The sequence below is a fragment of the Scyliorhinus torazame genome, chromosome 10 (assembly GCF_047496885.1).
Source record: "Scyliorhinus torazame isolate Kashiwa2021f chromosome 10, sScyTor2.1, whole genome shotgun sequence".
In the NCBI taxonomy this organism is placed as follows: Eukaryota; Metazoa; Chordata; class Chondrichthyes; order Carcharhiniformes; family Scyliorhinidae; genus Scyliorhinus; species Scyliorhinus torazame.
The window spans coordinates 261530538-261550859 of record NC_092716.1 but is presented as its reverse complement, the minus strand read 5'-3'; the positions used below and the strand labels follow the sequence as shown (position 1 = coordinate 261550859).

Genomic DNA, 20322 nt, shown 5'->3' with positions numbered 1-20322 from the left:
CGCTCGGCCCATCCGGGCCTCAGGATAGCAGGGGGTGCCGGAGAATCGCCATTTTCGGTGTCTCCGGCGATTCTTCGGCCTGCGAAACTCGACCGGGCCGTTCCCGCCGCTTGGGAGAATCGCGGGAGGGCGTTGGAACGGCGTCCCCGGAAATTTTGGCGGCGCAGTCGATTCTCCCAACCGGCGTGGGAGTGGAGAATCGCGCCCGTCATCTCTCTGGAGAGAATCTGGAGAGAATCTGGAGAGTTTCCCGATTTCCTCTGGATTTCCCCTCCCCACGGACGGCTAACGTGGGCTCAAAAACCACCTTCCGAATTTTCAATTTCCATGTTCCTTATTCTCTCCTGGTTTAGCATTAATATTATTCCAGCAAGTATAACATGAATCACAAACAGTCAGAGAGAGTAAATAAGGAGAAACTATTCGATTGAAAAAAGAACCAGCGGGTACGTGAGGAAATTTGAAAAAACCAGACTTATGATCTAGAATCGTGATCTTTTAGGGTGATGGAGGAAGATCTATTTGTAACTTTCAATAGGAAGAGAGAAAACACTTGCAGTGAAATAGTTAAAGAGAAGAGGGAGAGAGCCTGGGGGACTGGGACTAACCGTGTACATGCCCTCCTTCTGTACTCGAGCACAAGTGTTTTTCAAACTTTTTATCCGGGGACCTATTTTTACCAACCGGACAACCTTCAGGACCCACGTTGGCCGACATGGGCACAATTAATAAATCCATACCTTAAAAAAAATCTTTATACTGTTTTGTGCCAGATTTCAGCTTCTTCTTAATGGGCTGTTCACCAGAGGCCCTGGAGCTCACACCAGCACTGCTTTGTCCTGGTGTGGACCCTCCTGAACAGCTCACACCAGCACTGCTTCGTCCTGGTGTGGACTCTCCTGAACAGCTCACACCAGCACTGCTTCGTCCGGGTGTGGACTCTCCTGAACAGCTCACACCAACACTGCTTTGTCCTGTTGTGGACTCTCCTGAACAGCTCACACCAACACTGCTTTGTCCTGGTGTGGACTCTCCTGAACAGCTCACACCACCACTGCTTTGTCCTGTTGTGGACTCTCCTGAACAGCTCACACCAACACTGCTTTGTCCTGTTGTGGACTCTCCTGAACAGCTCACACCAACACTGCTTTGTCCTGTTGTGGACTCTCCTGAACAGCTCACACCAACACTGCTTTGTCCTGGTGTGGACCCTCCTGAACAGCTCACACCAGCACTGCTTTGTCCTGGTGTGGACTCTCCTGAACAGCTCACACCAGCACTGCTTTGTCCTGGTGTGGACCCTCCTGAACAGCTCACACCAGCACTGCTTTGTCCTGGTGTGGACCCTCCTGAACAGCTCACACCAGCACTGCTTTGTCCTGGTGTGGACTCTCCTGAACAGCTCACACCAGCACTGCTTCCTCCTGGTGTGGACCCTCCTGAACAGCTCACACCAGCACTGCTTTGTCCTGGTGTGGACTCTCCTGAACAGCTCACACCAGCACTGCTTTGTCCTGGTGTGGACTCTCCTGAGCCACTCTCTCCAGCAGGTTTAGGTGTTTGCGGCTGACAAAATGGAGGAATCGTAATCGCGCCCAAAGCACATGACGTTGCTGCTCGGGGGGCGTGACCTGCTATCTGCCTTGCTTCAGGCAGGAAGATTACATTGAACTCCTGCGTCAGCGTGCTGACATCAGGAGGAGGTGGTGCTTCTCGCTGGGTGCCACACATGAGCACCGATGAGCGGGCACGCATGCGAATTGCCCGGCATTTTATACATGGTCGCGGCGGTCATTTTCAAAGTCGCTTGCAGCCGGCATTGTTAAAAGCCGGCCGCTATGTGTGAATTCACACGGTCGGGAACGCAGCAATGGACGGCTCCGTACCCCCCCCCCCCCATCCCACCCCCGACGCCCACCTGCAACCCACCCGCGGGTCGCAACCCCACTTTGAAAATGCCTGATCTAGCACACAATCATTGGGCCGGTCTTCTTGTATATATGGATATCCACTGTCACACTCACTGGCTGGGAATTGCTGCAAAGGCATGATAGAGGACGTTATAGCTTGATGTAATCGCGTTGAATGGGTGACCTTGTTTTTGAGCATGAGCTCAGGTTCTCCAGTTATTTCAACCTTGCAGATTGGACATCAGTAAAATCACTTCTTCCTGAAGGGATAAATAAAGCCGGACAGGTGTTGTCCAATAGAAATCGTCGGGCTAGCAACAGCAGTGGTTCTGGTGATGACCATTGCTTTGCAATATTGCTAGCAAAAGAAATAAAACACATACATTTATTTAACATCTCCCATCTATTCAGTAACCAAGGAAACAAAAAATAAAAAAAATCATTCTGCTTCTAGTCTTATTATTTTACCAACAAACACACAAAACAATCAAAATAAAATGCGCATACACACCTGGTGTGTGTGAAGATTACATTATGCTCAATGACTGTCTGACTAATTTTCATTACTAATTTAATGTAATTAGCCTGATTTGTTCTCTTAATTAGCCACACATGAGTAGTCGCTTACCCATTAGTCAATATTTGCATAAAATGGAAGATTTTTATCCAGGTTGGTTCTGGGGAGCCAACAGCCGTATTGTTTTATGGGCTTCTGATAGGGCAGGGGAGATGGGATCTCTATTCCTCTAGTACGCAGTAATATTATTGGTTATTATGCAGCAATTGCAGTCAATGCTTAATCTAATAGTGTTGGCAACTTCCTTCATTATTTCAGTCATGATATCTTGATGCAGTCGCAAACTGGATCAAATGAGATGGAACAAGAACACGTTTTAATCTCAAATTCTCACCCCTCGTATTTGAACTAAGTGTTCCATTAAGGCAGACGAGTTGTAAAAATATTACACTGTGGTTTAGCATACATAAAAACATCAATGTGTTTTGCTGTAATGATAGAAAACAAAAATGGTTTCTATTTTAAGAAAAAAAAACTTAGAATTCTATTCTATTGTTTTTTTTCCCCAGTCTTAAAACTATTTTTGTTTTCTATCTTTACAATACTAACTACACTTCAAATTTAACAAAAGTTCTTGATTGACCTCGGGGTCTCGCAAGGCAGTATATAAAATTAAATTTATTTCTTATGAATTCACTTTCCAAACAAATGGGGCGAGATTCTCCGTAATCGGCGCAATGTCCGCCGACAGGCGCCAAAAACTGCGCAAATCAGTCCGGCATCGCGCCGCCCCAAAGGTGCGGAATCCTCCGCATCTGGAGGGGCCGAGCCCTAACCTTGAGGGGCTAGGCCCGCGCTGGACTGATTTCCACCCCGCCAGCTGGCGGGAAAGGCCTTTGGTGCCCCGCCAGCTGGCGCGAAACTGACATTGCCGGGCGGCGCATGCGCGGGAGCGTTAGCGGCCGCTCACGGCATCCCCGCGCATGCGCAGTGGAGGGGGTCCTCTTCCGCCTCCGCCATGATGGAGACCACGGCGAAGGCGGAAGGAAAAGAGTGCCCCCACGGCACAGGCCCGCCCGCGGATCGGTGGGCCCCGATCGCGGGCCAGGCCACCGTGGGGGCACCCCCCGGGGCCAGATCGCCCCGCGCCCCCCCCAGGACCCCGGAGCCCGCCCGCGCCGCCTTGTCCCGCCGGTAAGAGAAGTGGTTTAATCCACGCCAGCGGGACAGGCATTCCAGCAGCGGGACTTCGGCCTCCGGGCCGTAGAATCGCCGGGTGGGGGGGCCCGCCAACCGGCGCAGCCCGATTCCCGCCCCCACCGAATATCCGGTGCCGGAGAATTCGGCAACCGGCGGGGGTGGGATTCATGCCAGACCCCGCCGATTCTCCGACCCGGCGGGGGGTGGGGTCGGAGAATATCGCCCATGATCCCATTTGTTTAGTCACAATTATGTAGAACTAGTGCAAAAATAAAACAAGGAACGTTTAACTTCACACCATTTTCAACATTACATTACATGCCTTTGTGTTAATTTGCCAAAGAATGTGAGCAAAGCTTTTGTTCTCCCCTTTCCAATAAGGGAATGTCACTCTTTTCTAAAATCTAATGGATCAAGACCTCATAGTACTCGAAGCTTCATAATGACAGGATCCCGGGACCTCTGGTGACGGGGATGTGCTGAAGGTGGCTCTCCTCCTAGGAAATCGAATTAAGGCACTTCCAGCCAAAAGTAGCCACCCAGAACGGAGAAAAAAAGCATTCCCTCATCACCCTGGCAACAGCTGCACCAGAGGCCGCAAGGAAACGAGAGGCAACAGGAGCCCGGCGAGCGAGACGGCGGGGCCACGAAGCGAAGAAGGACCTGAAAGAGAGGGGCCAACAAGCCGTGCACAGAACTCCCCCTCGCTGGAGAGCGGATGGAAGACGTTCCTCTCCAGAAGAGCGAAAGGAGCTCAAAGAGGACATCAGACTCGAATCCAGGCAGCGATCAATGTGGCAGTCACGGAAGCGCCGGCCGCCATGCGGGTGGCCCTTGACATAGTGGAGAGGCGACGTGAGGTCCAGAGGAGCATAATCAGGGAGCTGGAAGAGGCCTCCACGGGCCAGAGTGACCAGATTGTCGCCCTAGAGCCAGAAATACTGAGGTTAGTGGCAGCCCAGGGGAACCTGAAGGGGAAAGTGGAAGATCAAGCAAACTGGTCGAGGCATCAGAACCTCAAAATAGTGGGACTGCCAGAGGGAACCCAAGGCAGAAACCCCACGGACTGTGTGGCCCAGATGCTGGGAAATTTGGTGGGAGGGGACAGTGCCCCACCCACCAGAGATAGACAGGGTCCACAGGTCGCTCCGGCTGAAACCCAGGGCCCGGGAACAGCCAAAGGCAATAATTGTGAATATGCACCCGTACCAAGATCAGGAAAAAAATCCTGCGATGGGCCAGACAGACAAGAAACTGCAACTGGGGGACACCAGATCCGAATCTACCAGGACACTGGGCAGACCTGGCCAAGTGCTGGGCCGAGTTAACAGAGCGAAGGCAGCCCTGTTCCAAGCGGGTGACATTTGGGATTCTCTACCCAGCCAAGCTATGGGTAACTTTCCAGGGCAAGGGACACCATCTTATAGCTCGTGCAGAACGTGCCGGGAAGTCAGCAGCAGAAAGAGAGGTGAAGCGGTTACCCTGAGAGACAGTTTGCGTGGACTGCACTGCCTCGTTCTGAAGCTGAAAACTAAGGCACAGAAATGAGGGAAAATGGGAGGAAGGGGAAGAGGGGAAAGGAAAGGAAAACAAAAACAGCGGGCGAAGGCAAAGCTCAGATCGACCCTGGGAGGACAGGCACCACACTAGCAGGAAAGCTAGTGCCAGGATGTACAAGTGATGGGGAGGGGGGGCGGTGACATGGAGGGGGGTAGACATCACTCGCAGGGGATAGGCACAGTAATGGCGGAGGAGGGGGCAGTGGGAAGGTGCTGAACCACAGGGGGAACAAAGGGATGGGGGGGCGGGGGGCTGTAGACTGGCTATAGCAGGCCACAAGTGGCAACAGGGAACAAGATGCCACCACAAGCAGCCACTTTGCATGGGCCCCTCACAAAGGAAAACCCTGGGATGCAGGGACACACCCACAAGGTAAGTATGGTTGGTTCCACAGGAGTGGGGGAGGGGGTGCGGGAGAAACAAAAAAACCCCATCGGGACAGTCTCCTGAAGGTTTTCACCCACCTGAAAACTCTGAAAGCCGACATAGTCTTCCTCCAAGAGACACACCCGAGGGAAATTAATCGACTGCGGTTAAGGAAGGGCTGGGTGGGACAGACCTACCATTCCTGCCAATGGATGAGAGCCGGGGGAGAGCTATACTGCTCAGTAAGAGGACGGTGTTTACAGTGCCGAGGTTGGGTACAGACCGGGGGGATGGCACGTCGTGGTCGGGGTTACCCTGGAAGGGGCACCAGTGGTCCTGATTAACAAGTACACTCCCAATTGGGATGACAAGGAGTTCATAAGGAAGACCATGGCATAAATCCCCGACATTGATACACACCCACTTATCATGGGGTGGAGGGGGTGCTTTAACTGTGTACAGGAGCCACAGACATACTGACCAATCCCCAAAACAGGGACGGCCTCTAACATGGTGAAAGAACTCAGCAAGTTTATGGAGCAGATGGGGGCAGTGCACCCCTGGAGGTTCACACACCCAGTGAAGGAGTTCTCCTTCTCCTCCCAAGTACATAATGTGAATGCACACAGACCTCCGTGGAGAAAAGTGCTTCCAGGGACAGTGAGAGCGGAATACTCTGCGATCGTAATCTCCGAACTCACTCCACACTAAATGGGTGCGATGTTGGAGACGGGCTGTGCTCAACGCCCCTCATGGAGGTTGGATGTGGCCCTCCTTGCCGACACGGCTTTTTGCGTGAAAGTATCACAAGCCATAGACAGGTATACTACCACTAACCAGAATGGGAAAATCTCAGCCCCCACATTCAGGGAGGTGCTGCAGGCGGTGATCAGGGGTAAGATTATTGTCTATAAAGCACAGAGATAGGGAAGAGAGGATGGCTAGGCAATGGCCGTCGACTCCATACTGGAGATAGACGGACGATACTCCGTGGTCCCAACCGTCGAGCTTGTGGCGGAGAGAGAAGCTAAAAATGGACTTTGAACTGCTCTCCACAGGGAAAACCGTGCACCTACTCTGCCAGACACCCGGCATGGCAACTGCTCGGCACAAGATCGCTAGAAACTGCAGAGTGTGGTGCACCCAGCACAAAGGATCACACAAGCTTGCCACCCCCACATTGATTCTGTCTACACCTCCCGCTGCCTCAGGAAGGCCGACAGCATTGTCAGAGACCCCTCCCATCCAGGCTTTGCCCTCTTCCAGACCCTTCCATCCGGTAGAAGGTACAGAAGTCTGAAGACCCGCACATCCAGACATAGAAACAGCTTCTTCCCCACAGCTACTGGACTCCTCAACGACTCTCCCTCAGACTGATCTGTTCCCTGTAAGAACACTATTCATGATGCCCTATGCTGCTCTTGCTCATGTATTTGCTTTGTTTAGCCCTCGTCCTGCACTGTAACCAATCACTATTTGTTGATGTACCATTTGTCAATGTACATTGTCGATTATTCTTTTGTCTTCTATTTATGTACTGTGTACATTCCATCAGCCACAGAAAAATACTTTCACTGTACTTCAGTACACGTGACAATAAATATCAATCAATCAATCAGACACGGGGGACCTTCTACGAACACAGATACAAAGTTAGCCGCTTACTGGCTCACCAGCTGAGAAAGCAGGCAGCCACGAGGGAAATAGCACAGATTAGGGACAACGGCAGACTGGTAGCAGAGCCGCTGGGAGAGGTCAACAATGCTTTTGAGGCCTTCTACTGGGGGCCGTGCGCCTCCCAGCCCCCTCGAGGGGGACTGGAGGATGAGGCAGTTCCTCGATGGACTGGACATGCCAGTCATGGGGGAGAATTGGAAATGGGGGTCGGAAGCACCATTATAACTGGAAGTCATGGAGAGCATCAATTCCATGCAGGCGGGGAAAGCGGCGGGACCAGACGGGACTTCTATAAAAGCTCTGCGATAGCACGGGTCCTGCACCTGTGGGAGATGCTCACAGACTCACTGATGAGGGGCACCTTGCTGCCCACGTTAGCACAAGCCTCAATCTTGCTGATGCCCAAGTAAGACAAGGACCTACAGAATGCGAGTCCTACAGACCTATCTCACTGCTCAATGCAAATACTGGCCAAATCCTAGCCAGGACACTGGAGAACTGCCTACCAGAGGTGGTGGCAGAAGACAGACAGCTAATGTAGAACATCAGACACCTGATAATAACCCCACCCAGGGAAAGAGCACCAGAGCTCATCGCCTCCCTGGACGCAGAAAAGCCTTCGACAGAGTCAAGTGAAAGTACCTCAGAGGATTGGAGTGGTTCAGGCTCGGAGCAGGGTTCACATCACGCGTGAAACTCCTGCACAGCGCTCCCATGGCGAGCATACGGACTAGGACCACCAGCTCTAAATACTTCTGCACAAAGACACAAGATAGGGATGGCCGCTACTCCCACTGCTATTCGCCCTGGCAATCGAGCCACGAGCTATCGCACTCAGAGCGGCGAAAAACTGGAAGGGGACCCTTGGGGAGACAGAGAGCAGAGTCTCGCTCTCTGCAGACGATCTGCTCCTCTACGTCGCAGACCCACAAAGCAGCATGGACGGGATCATGGTGCTACTGAGAGTTTGGAGCCTTCTTGGGATACAAAAGTGAAATATTCCCAGTGATCCCGCAAGGGACAGGGGCAGAGCTGGGGGGGCTGCCGTTCAAACGAGCCCAAAACAAATTCCGCTACCTGGGATCCAAATTGCCCATGACTGGACGCGGATCCACAATCTGACCAACCTGGTGGAGGAAGTAAAGAAGGACCTGCAGAGGATTTGGAAAGGGGGGGGGGGGGTGCAGGGTTGCAGGCAGTCAGGATAAATGTACTGTCTAGGTACCACTTTCATAACGATCAACATAGAATCATCATAGAATTTACAGTGCAGAAGGAGGCCATTCAGCCCATCGAGTCTGCACCGGCCCTTAGAAAGTGCACCCTTCTTAAGCCCATGCCTCCAACCTATTTCCATAACCGCATCTAACATTATGGACACTAAGGGACAATTTAGCATGGCCTAACCTGCACATCTTTGGAGTGTGGGAGGAAACCGGAGTACCCGGAGGAAACTCACGCACACACGGGAGAATGTACAAACTCCACACAGTCACCCGAGGCTGGAATTGAACCTGGGTCCCTGGAGCAGTGAGGCAGCAGTGCAAACCACTGTGCCATCCCCAAGGCCTTCTTCAACACAGTAATCAAAATGATCATGGCTTTTGTGTTGTGGGGGTTGTGAGGGGGTGAAACAGAGAGCTTCTGCATTGGGACGTCCCTCTGGACCCTTGCCATGGCAGCTCTCCCATCCCCATCAGCCAAGCACTCAACAAGCCCAGTGGTAATAGCCACGCTCAGGACATGGGACCAACACTTCGGTCTGATCGAGATGTCCACCATGGCCACCATCGGCAATAATCGCAGGTTCCTGCCAGCCAAAATGGACACCACCTTTAAAAAAAAAAGTTAGTGACTTCTATCACGGACAGTAGATTGACGGCGAGGCTCAAACTGACCATGAGGAATGAGCTATGATACATACAAGTCAAAAGCTTCCACCCCAGGGAAACAACAATATTTGACACCGGGACACTCATTCGAAGAAATGTTGGACGCGGGTTGCTTAGTGGGGGTGGGTGGGAAAGACACATTCCCAATTGGATGAGATGAGGGAAAACAGGAGGAAGGGCTTGGGATTGAAATAGGGTGAACTCTGGAATGAAGCACTGAACAGGGTCAACTCCACCATCACATGCGCAAGGCTAAGGCTCATGCAGTTAAAGGTGGCACATGGAGCACACACCTAACCAGAGGGCACCTAACCAGAACCCGAATGAGCAGGTTCTTCTCGGAGTTGGCCAAATGTGAACGGTGCCAGGGAGGCCCAGCCAACCACACCCACATGGGCTGGCCATGCCCCAGGCTTCTCGGGCTCTGGACAGCCTTCTCGGAGGCAATGTCCAAGTTTGTGAGGGTGGAGCCATGCCCGAGATTGGTAGTCTTTGGGGTATCAGACCAGCCAGATCCCATGGGGAGGGGGGGCCTTAGCCTCCCTAATCGCCCGCCGGAGAATCCTGCTCGACTGGCGATCAGCAGCACCACCCAAAGCTGGCCGGCTGACCTGGAGAATTTCCCCATCCTGGGGTCGGAAGAGGATTTCCACAAGACCTTTTTTTAACCAACAGCCAATAGGCCAAGGGGAGGGGCCCTGCTATGTATGGTGATGAAAAACCAATAAAAACCAATTTTAAAAAAATTACAGGATCTCAAAAAGGAGATTGTTCATCATCGCAGCATCACAATGCAATGGATATGTACAGCATCTTCTGCTCGTAGATGATGGAAAACAATAGTTTCCTCACAGTTCAGGCATGGATTTTGCGGGGTTTTTTGGGTGGAGGGGGTGGTGTGGCAGGGTGAAGGGTAGTCAGCCAAGGCGGAATCCTGACAATGAGAGGATGGCCAAATATGCTGGAAATATTTTTGTTGACCTTGGGGAATCAGGGAATATTTACATGAAAATAGTCTTTCCCAGGAGAATAAATGGGCTGTTATCGCGTTCCCGATAGGGTAGATTGTGCTTGGCCCTTGGAAGCGATGAGTTTTATTTTCTTTTCTTTGCCGTGATGCTGAAGTAATTCTACAAACCTTCAGACAAGACCATTCAATTGGGAGCCGGAACAGTAACCTGCCTCAGAGGAGCCTCAGAGGCCAAGGACAGTGAAACATTGTTGGTTGTATGTTGGAGGATGCTCAGAATTATTTGTGCACCATGACATAGAAAATACAACGTTATTTTTAGAACAGAAATCAGACAGCTACAAATTAGACATCAAACAATTGTGCTTTGCAATTCAACACGATGGGCATTGGAACGGACATCTGTGCCTCCCCATCTCTGCGCCCCCCCCCTCCATCTCTGCACCTCCCCCCCCCCCCCCCCCCAACCCCACCCTTCTCTGCGCCCAGTTAGATATTCTCCTGCATTCTCTTCGGAGGGGAGTAACTCACCTTCCGACTCCCCAAAGCCTGTCCACCATCTACAAGGCACTAATCATGAATTTGATGGTTCACTTGCTTGGATGAGTCCTTGGGATTTATTCCTGGAATGAGGGGGTTATCCTTTGAGGAAAGGTTGGGCAGTTTGGACTTTCATCCGTTGGGATTTAGAAGGATGAGAGAGGATCTTATTGAAGCGTAAAGGTTTAATTTAACAGCCTCATCACGCCCAACTTGGTGTCGCGTCGAGGCAGTTGGAATCTCGTGAGAGGTCTCTCACGGTGCCTTGCGAGATTCAATTGAGCCTCGCGAGACATTGCGATCTGGATTTCGCCTGCACTGGGTGAGATCCAGATCAATGTATTCAATGAACCATTCGGCTCATTTAAATATACGCTGGCCAGAGTCACCTGGGCCCGGGATTCACTAGCCGTGCCTGGGAGACCTCACCGTGATGCCGTTTAGTACTAGCCCACACAGACTTGAACCAGTGGTAATGGCATCTGGAGGGGTCTCCCAGGCCATTGGTGAGACTGGATATTTGGGGATAGGGCATGGTGATATCCTGGCATTTCTGCTGTCACCTGGGCACCTTGGCACTGCCAGGATGTCAGGGGCACTATGGTGCCAGGCTGGCAGTGCCAAGGTGCCCACATGGTCATGCCAGGCGTGGGGATGCCTTACCATAAGAGGTGGGGTGAGGGGGCTAGAGGACCCCAGAAGAGGTAAATTGGGGGAAGTGAGTGGGTGGGGGTTCTGGAGGCTGTGGTGTCGACACCGAGGGGGGGGGGGTCGAACGATCAGGTGAGCCTTTAAAACTGACGCCCCGATCCACGAGTAGTCTTCTTGCATTGGCTAGCTGAGCTCAACTTATCGCTGCAGGAAATGACTGAAGTGTGGCCTTGACAGGGCAAAAAAAACACTCAGCAAAGTGCCGTTGAAAAGCGGGGTCCTTTTTTTGGCACTGAGAAACAGCTCACAAAACGTGCCCGAAACCGGACATTGTTTTGTTGAATCGCACCCGTAAAATCCTGAGGAGACTGGACAGGTGGATGTTTCCCCCTGTGAGGGAGACTGCAGTGAGGGGACAGAGTTTGAAAATAGAGGTCTCCCATTTAAGGCCAGGATGAAGAGAAATGTTTTCTCCCAGAGGGTTGTGGAACTGTCTTTCCCTGAGGATTGAGGGGTGGCAGCAGCACGGTTATTGAATATTTTTAAGGCAGAATGAAACAGATCGACGATTGGCAAGGGAGTGGCAGAGAAGGCTGGAGATATCAAATGGCCCACGCCTGCTATGTTTGTAGCGGCTCCAACACAGTCCAAAGATGTGCAGGTTAGGTGGATTGGCCATGCCAAATTGCCCTTGTGTCCAAAATTGCCCTTAATGTTGGGTGGGGTTACTGGGTTATGGGGCTAGGGAGGCGGTGTGGGCTTGGGTAGGGTGCTCTTTCCAAGAGCCGGTGCAGACTTGATGGGCCGAATGGCCTCCTTCTGCACTGTAAATTCTACGATGATAATCACCACCCAGGACAAACCAGGCCGCTTGATTGGCACCATATCCTGTACTGCGCTGTATCGTTCTATGTTCTATGACCACCGATTTAAAAATTAATTCCTTCCACTTATAATGCACTGGATGCATTGCAGCAACTCAAGGCTCCTTCAACCAAGGAAACCTCTACAACCGAGAAAGAAAAGACCAGTAAATGTAGGGGAACACAACCAGCTGAAAGTTCCCCTCCAAGCCAACTTTTTACAATTTACATCAATCACTTAGCTCAGCGAATAAAGGCATGGTAGCTAAACTTTCAGATGGTACAAAGATAGTTCGGAAAGTTTGTTGTGAAGACATGACTTTGCAGATAGATTGAGTGAGCAAAGTCTGGCAGATGGGAAAGTAATGTGGGAAAATGTAAAGTTGCTCACTTTAGCAGGAAAAATGAAAAAGGAGTGTATCACATAAATGGGGCTGTTTAGCACAGGGCTAAATCGCTGGCTTTGAAAGCAGACCAAGGCAGGCCAGCAGCACGGTTCAATTCCCGTACCAGCCTCCCCGAACAGGCGCCGGAATGTGGCGACTAGGGGCTTTTCACAGTAACTTCATTTGAAGCCTACTTGTGACAATAAGCGATTTATTTCATTTCATTTCAAATGGAAGCCATGATGTGGAGATGCCGGCATTGGACTGGGCACAGTAAGAAGTTTCGCAACACCAGGTTAAAGTCCAACAGGTTTATTTGGGCGGCACGGTAGCACAGTGGTTAGCACTGTTGCTTCACGGCTCCAGTGTCCCAGGTTCGATAACCCAGCTTGGGTCACTGTCTGTGCGGAGTCTGCACTTTCTCCCCGTGTCTGCGTGGGTTTCCTCCGGGTGCTCCGGTTTCCTCCCACAAGTCCTGAAAGACGTGCATGTTAGGTGAATTGGGCATTCTGAATTCTCCCTCGGTGTACCCGAACAGGTGCCGGAATGTGGCGACTAGGGGATTTTCACAGTAACTTCATTGCAGTGTTAATGTAAGCCTACTTGTGACAACAATAAAGATTATTATTATTAAGGATAGAGAACAGGGCTTATTTCGACTAGAGTTTAGAGGAGCGAGGGGTGACTTGATTGAAGGGTGTAAGATCCTGAAAAGGTGGAAAGGATTCTTGTGGAGGAATCCAGAACAAGGGGGCACTGTTGTAAAATTAGGGGTCGCCCTTGGTTCTAACCCCAATGGAGGCCCCGGGATCAGCACCATATGGTTTTCCATGACCTCCCTGGAATACGACCTTCCCTTGGCGGGGCTTCCCCTGAACAAGAACAGCCCCAGTTGTACAAAATCCCGGCCTGGGTGCATGAACTTGAAACACAAACAGATGAACCTTGATCTTATTGAATGGTGGAATAGACTCGAGGGGCCGAATGGCCTGCTTCTGCTCCTATTTGGTATGTCCGTACGTGCGATTGCCAACTGTGCTGAGACTTATTCCTGGAGGAATTGTCATGGAGGTATGGAGTAGAAAATCCAAGTTATTTTGAACCTTTATAAAGTGCTGGTTACAAATAAATTGCTGCTTCTGGTACTGGTCACTGCACTTCAGGAAGGATGGAAAGGCCCTTGAGATGGAGATTTAGATAAAACAAGGGAAGTCAAGTCAGGATTAAATCACAGGCAAAGACAGAGAAATGGCCGAAATGTTAAATTATTTTGCTCTTGCATTTAGTATCCAGGTGGGCATGACAGCATTAGAAATGAAATCGGAAATGGTGAATTAACCTTATTTAAAAGAGTCATAGGTGTTTACAGCATGGAAACTGGCCCTTCGGCCCAGCTTGTCCATACCGCCCTGTTTCTATCACTAAGCTAGTCCCACTTGCCCCCATTTGGCCCATATCCCTCTAGACCCACCCTGCCCATGGAACTGTCTAACTGCTTGTTAAAGGACAAAATTGTATCCGCCTCTACCACTGCCTCTGGCAGCCCGTTCCAGACACTCACCACCCTCTGTGAGAAAAAACTTCCCCTCTGGTCTCTCTTGTATCTCTCCCCTCTCACCTTAAACCTTTGTCCTCTAGTTCTAGACTCCACTACCTTTGGGAAAAGATGTTGACTATCTACCTTACCTATGCTCCTCATTATTTTCTAGACCTCTATAAGATCACCCCTAAGCTTTCTATTTTCCAGGGAAAAACATCTCAGCCTATCCTGGGTCGTTTTTCCCTGGCACAGCAAAAAAGTAAAAAAAAGAGGAGAAATATTACAATTTAATCAAATGCCAAGGATAAAATCCCTGGTCTAGACAGACTGCATCCAGACATTCTAAAATAATCCAGGACAGAGACCATGTTATAAATGTTAATAATTCATTTGAAAAAGGATTAGTGCCGGAGGATGCTGAACAGCGAACAAAAGACCAATATTTAAGGCGGCAGATAAAACAGGTTCAGGGAATTATGGACCAGCCAGCTTAATAACAGTACTGGGATAGGAATAATGAGATTTCCATTAAAGTAAAACATAGAGGGCGCAATTCTTTGAAAAAAGTGTGGGAAGTGTCATTTTGGCACTTGGGCGGGGGGGGGGGGGGGGTCCTTGACGGTTGCATTGGCGGGAACGCGATGCATATTCATCGGCACTAACACGGGGAGCTGCTTTTAAACGCTCACCACTCAGTCCCAGTCAACACACAAGCATGGCCGTGTGCAAATATACTCCCCGCTTTGGGGATGCCAACCTGGCCGGGCATCTCAACAGTGAGGTGCGGAGAACCCTGTTCCTGGAGGGGCCTGGGAGGCAGTGGCAGCGGCTGGCAGCACAGGTATTATGACCAGGAGGACCACCGCCCCAATGTCAGAAGATCAACAACATCCACTGAGTTGCAAAGGCAAGTTCCACCTCTCTCCTGGCATCAGTCTCCCCCCGCCCCCAGTCTCTCTCTTCCCCCCCCCCCCCCCCCCCCCCCCCCTCCAAACACACACACTCACTGGCTGACATCTTGCACCCTCCCCACATCTTCGTGTTTCTTCCTCAGAACCTCCTGGCACCCACCAGCCAAACTCCTTCCATGTCCCGATGCCCTGCCATGCATGCCACCAGTTATCGGAACTGGAGTAGACCATTCAGCCCCTCGAGCCTGTCCCGACATTTAATGAGACCATGGCTGATCTGTGACCGAACTCCATATACTTTGGCCCATGTCCCTTCATATCTTTGCTGAACCAAAATCTATCCACCTCAGATTTAAAATGAACTGTTCCAGCTTCAACTGCTGTGTGGGAGAGAGTTCCAAACCTCTACCACCCTTTGAGTGAAGAAGTTCTTCCCAACATCGCTCCTGAATGGTCTGGCCCCAATTTTTAGACTAAGTCCCCTCATTCTTGAGTCTCCAACCAATGGAAGTAGTTTATCTTTATCTACACTGTCTCCTGTTAATATCTTGAAGACTTTGATCAGATCACCCATTAACCTTCTAAATTCTAGCAGAAACCGTGTAATCTGTGTAATCTCCCATCGCAACTCAACCCCTGTAGTCCAGATTTACCCACCCCCCAAAGTCTCTTTGGACACCCACTGTACCTAATTCTTTCCATTTACAAAGTACTCTGCTCTATCCTTTTTTGGTCCAAAATGGATAACCTCACACTTGCTTACATTGAATTAATCTGCCACAATTTTGCCCACTCACCTAGTCTGTCAATATCTCCTTGCAATTTTATGCTATTATCCGGGCTGTCTACAATGCCACCTAATGTGGCATTAGCAAATTTGGATACATGACTTTCTATGCCACCATTAAAGTAATTAATGAATAATGTGAATGATTGAGGCCCCAACACAGATCCCAGTGGTACACCTCTCGTCATCTCCTGCCAATTACCTATTATTCCCACTCTGTCACCTGCCACTCAACCAATTTTGTCAATAATGTGCCCTCAACTCCATGAGCTTCCACCTTAGTTAACAATCTCTAATGCGGGGTTTTATCAAATGCCTTCTGGAAGTCAATGTAAATAACATCCATCGACATTCCCCTGTCCACTACCTTAGTCACCTCTTCACAAACTTCAATAAGATTAGACATCATGATCTTCCCTTTACAAATTCATGCTGGCTCTCCCTGATCAACCAAAATTCAGGTGTTCAGTTACCTCCATCCCCGATTATAGACTCCAGCAATTTCCCCATCACTGATGTTCGGCTAACCGGTCTGTTATTCCCGGAGTTCCCCCTTTCACTGTGCAATGTTCCAATCCAGAACTTCTCCTGAATCAAGGAAGGTCTGAAAGGGCATCTACAATGTGCTCCCCTACCTCGTTTAACAGCCTCGGCTGGACCCCCGACTCATCAAGCATGCAGCTCACAAAGCCCTCTCTTTGTCCCGCAGGAGAAGAAAGGCCATTATAAGCGGGAAAGGGCCGAGCCGGGGCTCGGTATACCAGAGATCAGAGTCCTCACCCCCTATGAGGAACAAGCACTGGAAATCGTGGGGTTGACGAGGAGAGGAGTCACCGACAGCGAAGTTGCCCTTCACCAGAGGGGTGAGGATCCACTGCCCCTTGACCCAGAAGACCTGTCTCAAGGGAGTTGTTCATGTCAGACAAAATGATCGTTTCCCTCTCACTGACCACATGTCCATTGTCTCGCAGAATCTCCATCTGATGAGGTTGGGCCATCCGGAGTCAGTTTTCCCCCCCCCCACCACCACCTAAGAGTCCATCTCAGAGGAGAGCTCCGAGAAGCATCACATCTATCGCCCCCACCTTCTACCAGCGCAGAGACACACACCTCTGTGGGCGACATTAGTGGACAGGCTTCTGGGGCACAATGTGTGAGCACCACACAGCTGCTGATGCACATCAAATGGAGGCAGGAACATCCGAAGGAATCAGCAGTCGGGCCGGTTCTGGATTCCAGGCTTCAGCTGGGTCCCAGTCAGATGCCGAGCCTCTGGACACGGTTCCCCCAGAGCTGATGCAGATGATCTGCCAGAGCCGTGAGATTCGGAAGGGGATGTCAAGTACATTCGAGCTGCATAGCCAATTAGAGGAGCTACAGAAGCTCTGGGCAGAGGATATGGTGCCAACATTGCGTGGCACTGAGGCCAACACTGCTACTGCGGCAAGTACAGTGGAAAACCTGGAGCACGACATCCACGTCGAGTGGCGTTACCAAAGGCATGGCTCAGTCTGTGGTGACCATGAGTGAGGGCCTTAATATCATGTCCCAGTCGACGAGGGATATGTCCCAGACGCTGGTGGACATTGCCAAGGTATTGTAGAGCTGCAGAGCATGGCCCAGTCACAGAGGGCCATCGCTGAAGGCTTCAACACACGGCGAGGACAATGGAGAGGCAGAGCCAGGAGACAAGAGGCCTGTGAAGTCACTCCAGCTGCCCCTTCATCCCATAGAGTCCCCCAAGGCCCTACGTGCACCATCAGGGAGGAGGAAGTGCTGGAGGCCAACCCGATGCCTACCACCAGGGAGACGACAGTGGTCTCCAGTTTTTCCCGAATTCCCCCCTCCTGACACCGGCGCATCCCAAGGGCAGCGGGCAGAACAAGGGGTTCTGCGGCACCTGTGACATTGGTAGCTTGGTCGGAGTCCTCCAGCTCAAGGCCCAAGGAGGACGTCCGCTAAGGGATCAAAGACCAGAGCGCGCGGAAAGCAGCAGCTGCCTCCATCTCCGATGTGTATGAAAAATGACATTTGCCGTATTGCACTCCAGATAAAATAGAAATCTTCATCGAAAACCATTTCCAATTTACCAAACCATTTTTATATTGTGCATAATTCCAGATTCAAGTATACAATATAACAAATACCAGTTTTTAAATCCTCATGGCAGACCAACGATAATCCAGAATCACAGAATTTTACAGCACACAAGGAGGCCATTCAGCCCATCATGGGCAGCACGGTAGCACACATGTAGCACACTGTGGCTTCACAGTGCCAGCGTCCCAGGTTCGATTCCTGGATTGGGTGAGTGGCTTTGTGGAGTCTGCACATTCTCCCAGTGTCTGCGTGGGTTTTCTCCGGGTGCTCCGGTTTCCTCCCACATTCCAAAGACGTGCAGGTTAGGTGGATTGGCCATGATAAATTGCCCTTAAGTGTCCAAAAAGGTTAGGAAGGGTTATTGGGATAGGGTGGAAGTGAGGGCTTAAGTGGCTCGGTGCAGACTCGATGGGCCGAATGGCCTCCTTCTGCACGGTGTGTTCTATGTATCTATGTACATATGTTCACCTCATCAAAGATCTATGTATGTCTGTACAGGCTCCCGAAAAGAGCTACCCAGTTAGCCCCATTCCCCAGCCCCATCTTACAGCCCTCGAAATTCATCACTTTTAAATATATGGAAACAACAAATAAATAAAAGGAGGCCATTCTACCCTCCGTTGCTCCACCATTCGTTACCGTGACCCCCCCCCCCCCCCCCCCCCCCATATCCCTTGATCCCTTTAGCCCCAAGAGCTATATCTAATTCCTTCTTAAAATCTCACGTTTTGGCCTCAACTACTTTCTGGGGTAGTTAATTCCACAGATTCACCGCTCTCTGGGTGAAGACATTTCTCCTCACCTCAGTCCGAAAAGGTTTACCCCTTATCCTCAAACTCTGACCCCTAGTCCTGGACTCCCCCACCATCGGGAACATTCTTTCTGAATCTACCCTGTTTAATCCTGTTAGAATTTTATAAGTTTCTAGGAGATCCCCTCTCACTCTTCTAAACTCCAATGAATAGAATCCAAACGGATTTAGTCTCTCCTCATATGACAGTCCCGCCATCCCTGGAATCAGTCTGGTAAACCTTCGCTGCTCTCCCTGCATAGCAAGAACATCCTTCCTCAGAGAAGGAGACCAAAATTGCCCACAATACTCCAGGTGTGGCCTCACCAATGCCCTATACAATTGCAGTAAAATATTTTTATTCCTTAACTCAAATCCTTTCACTATGAAGGCCAACATTCCATTTACTACCTGCTGTACCTGCGTCCTTACTTTCAGCGACTGATGCACGAGGACACTAAGGTCTCACTGAGTGTCCAAATCCCACTGAAGCATCTCTGAATCCTCCTCACAGCTCACCCTCCCACCCAATTTTGTATCATCTGCAAATTTGGAGATAATACATTTAGTTCCGTCGTCCAAATCATTAATATATATACATATCAGCGGCACGGTGGCACAGTGGTTAGCACTGCTGCCTCACAGCACCAGGGATCCGGGTTCAATTCCCGCCTTGGGTGACTGTCTGGGTGGAGTTCCCATGTTCTCCCCGTGTCCGTGTGAGTTTCCTCCGAGTGCTCCGGTTTCCTCCCACAGTCACAGAGATGTGCAGGTTAGGTGGATTGGCCATGACAAATTGCCCCTTCATGTCCAAAAGGTATGGGAAGGTTACTGGGTTAGAGGGAAAGGGTGGAGGCGTGGGCTTAGGTAGCTCTTCTTCAAGGGAGGGTGCAGACTCGATGGATTGAATGGCCTCCTTCTGCACTGCAGGGATTCTATGAAGTTCATTTGCAAGGTGTCTGCCCATTTGGCCAACTTGTCAACGTCCCTGTGAAGTCACTCCGCATCATCCTCACAATTCCCACTAGCTTAGTATCATGTACAAATTTAGAGATTTTTCCCTCAACCCCCATCTTCAAATGATTTATACAAATCAGAAACAGCAAGAGTCCCAACACTGAGCCCTGGGAACACCACTTCCAACTGGTCTCCAGTCGGAGAAATGCCATCTATACCTACCTTCTGTTTCTTATCTTTTAACCAAATACTAATCCATGCTATAAGGACCCATCAATCCCAAACATTTCTAATTTGCTAACCAACCTGCCATGTGGCACTGAATCAAATGCTTTGTGAAAGTCCAAATATACAACATCCACAGCACTACCCTCATCTACTGCCTGTCTCACTTCGCCAAAGAGTTCGCCAAAGAGCTGGACTGCAAATCAAAATGGCTTCCTGGCGTTCTGTATTGCCTTAATTTTAAAACTTAAAAAGGGATAAGAATAGATAAGGTTCCTTACCCCATAACGCCATAAAAATGGAGTAGAAAACGGTTGCGGGATTATCAAACAAATGACTCGCTCGGGCTGTGGCGCAGGTCGTGCTGAGCTTCCAGTAACTGCACGTTTTGTCACACAACGGGCACATTGTGATATTGGCGCGCTCGTCACACATCTCCATACTGTTGTCGGACGCAGAAGGGGGAAAAAAACAATAAAG

General features: G+C 50.4%; 1 protein-coding gene across 2 annotated transcripts in view; it reads right to left on the bottom strand.

Annotated features, from left to right (window-relative positions):
• ano1a (anoctamin 1, calcium activated chloride channel a) overlaps positions 1-20322 on the bottom strand; it is a 235369-nt gene that overhangs the window by 113061 nt on the left and 101986 nt on the right. For both annotated transcript variants that reach the window (XM_072466740.1, XM_072466741.1), the window contains exon 10: positions 20124-20284. In XM_072466740.1, the coding sequence (XP_072322841.1) occupies positions 20124-20284 (161 nt within the window). The remainder of the gene's footprint in view (positions 1-20123; positions 20285-20322) is intronic.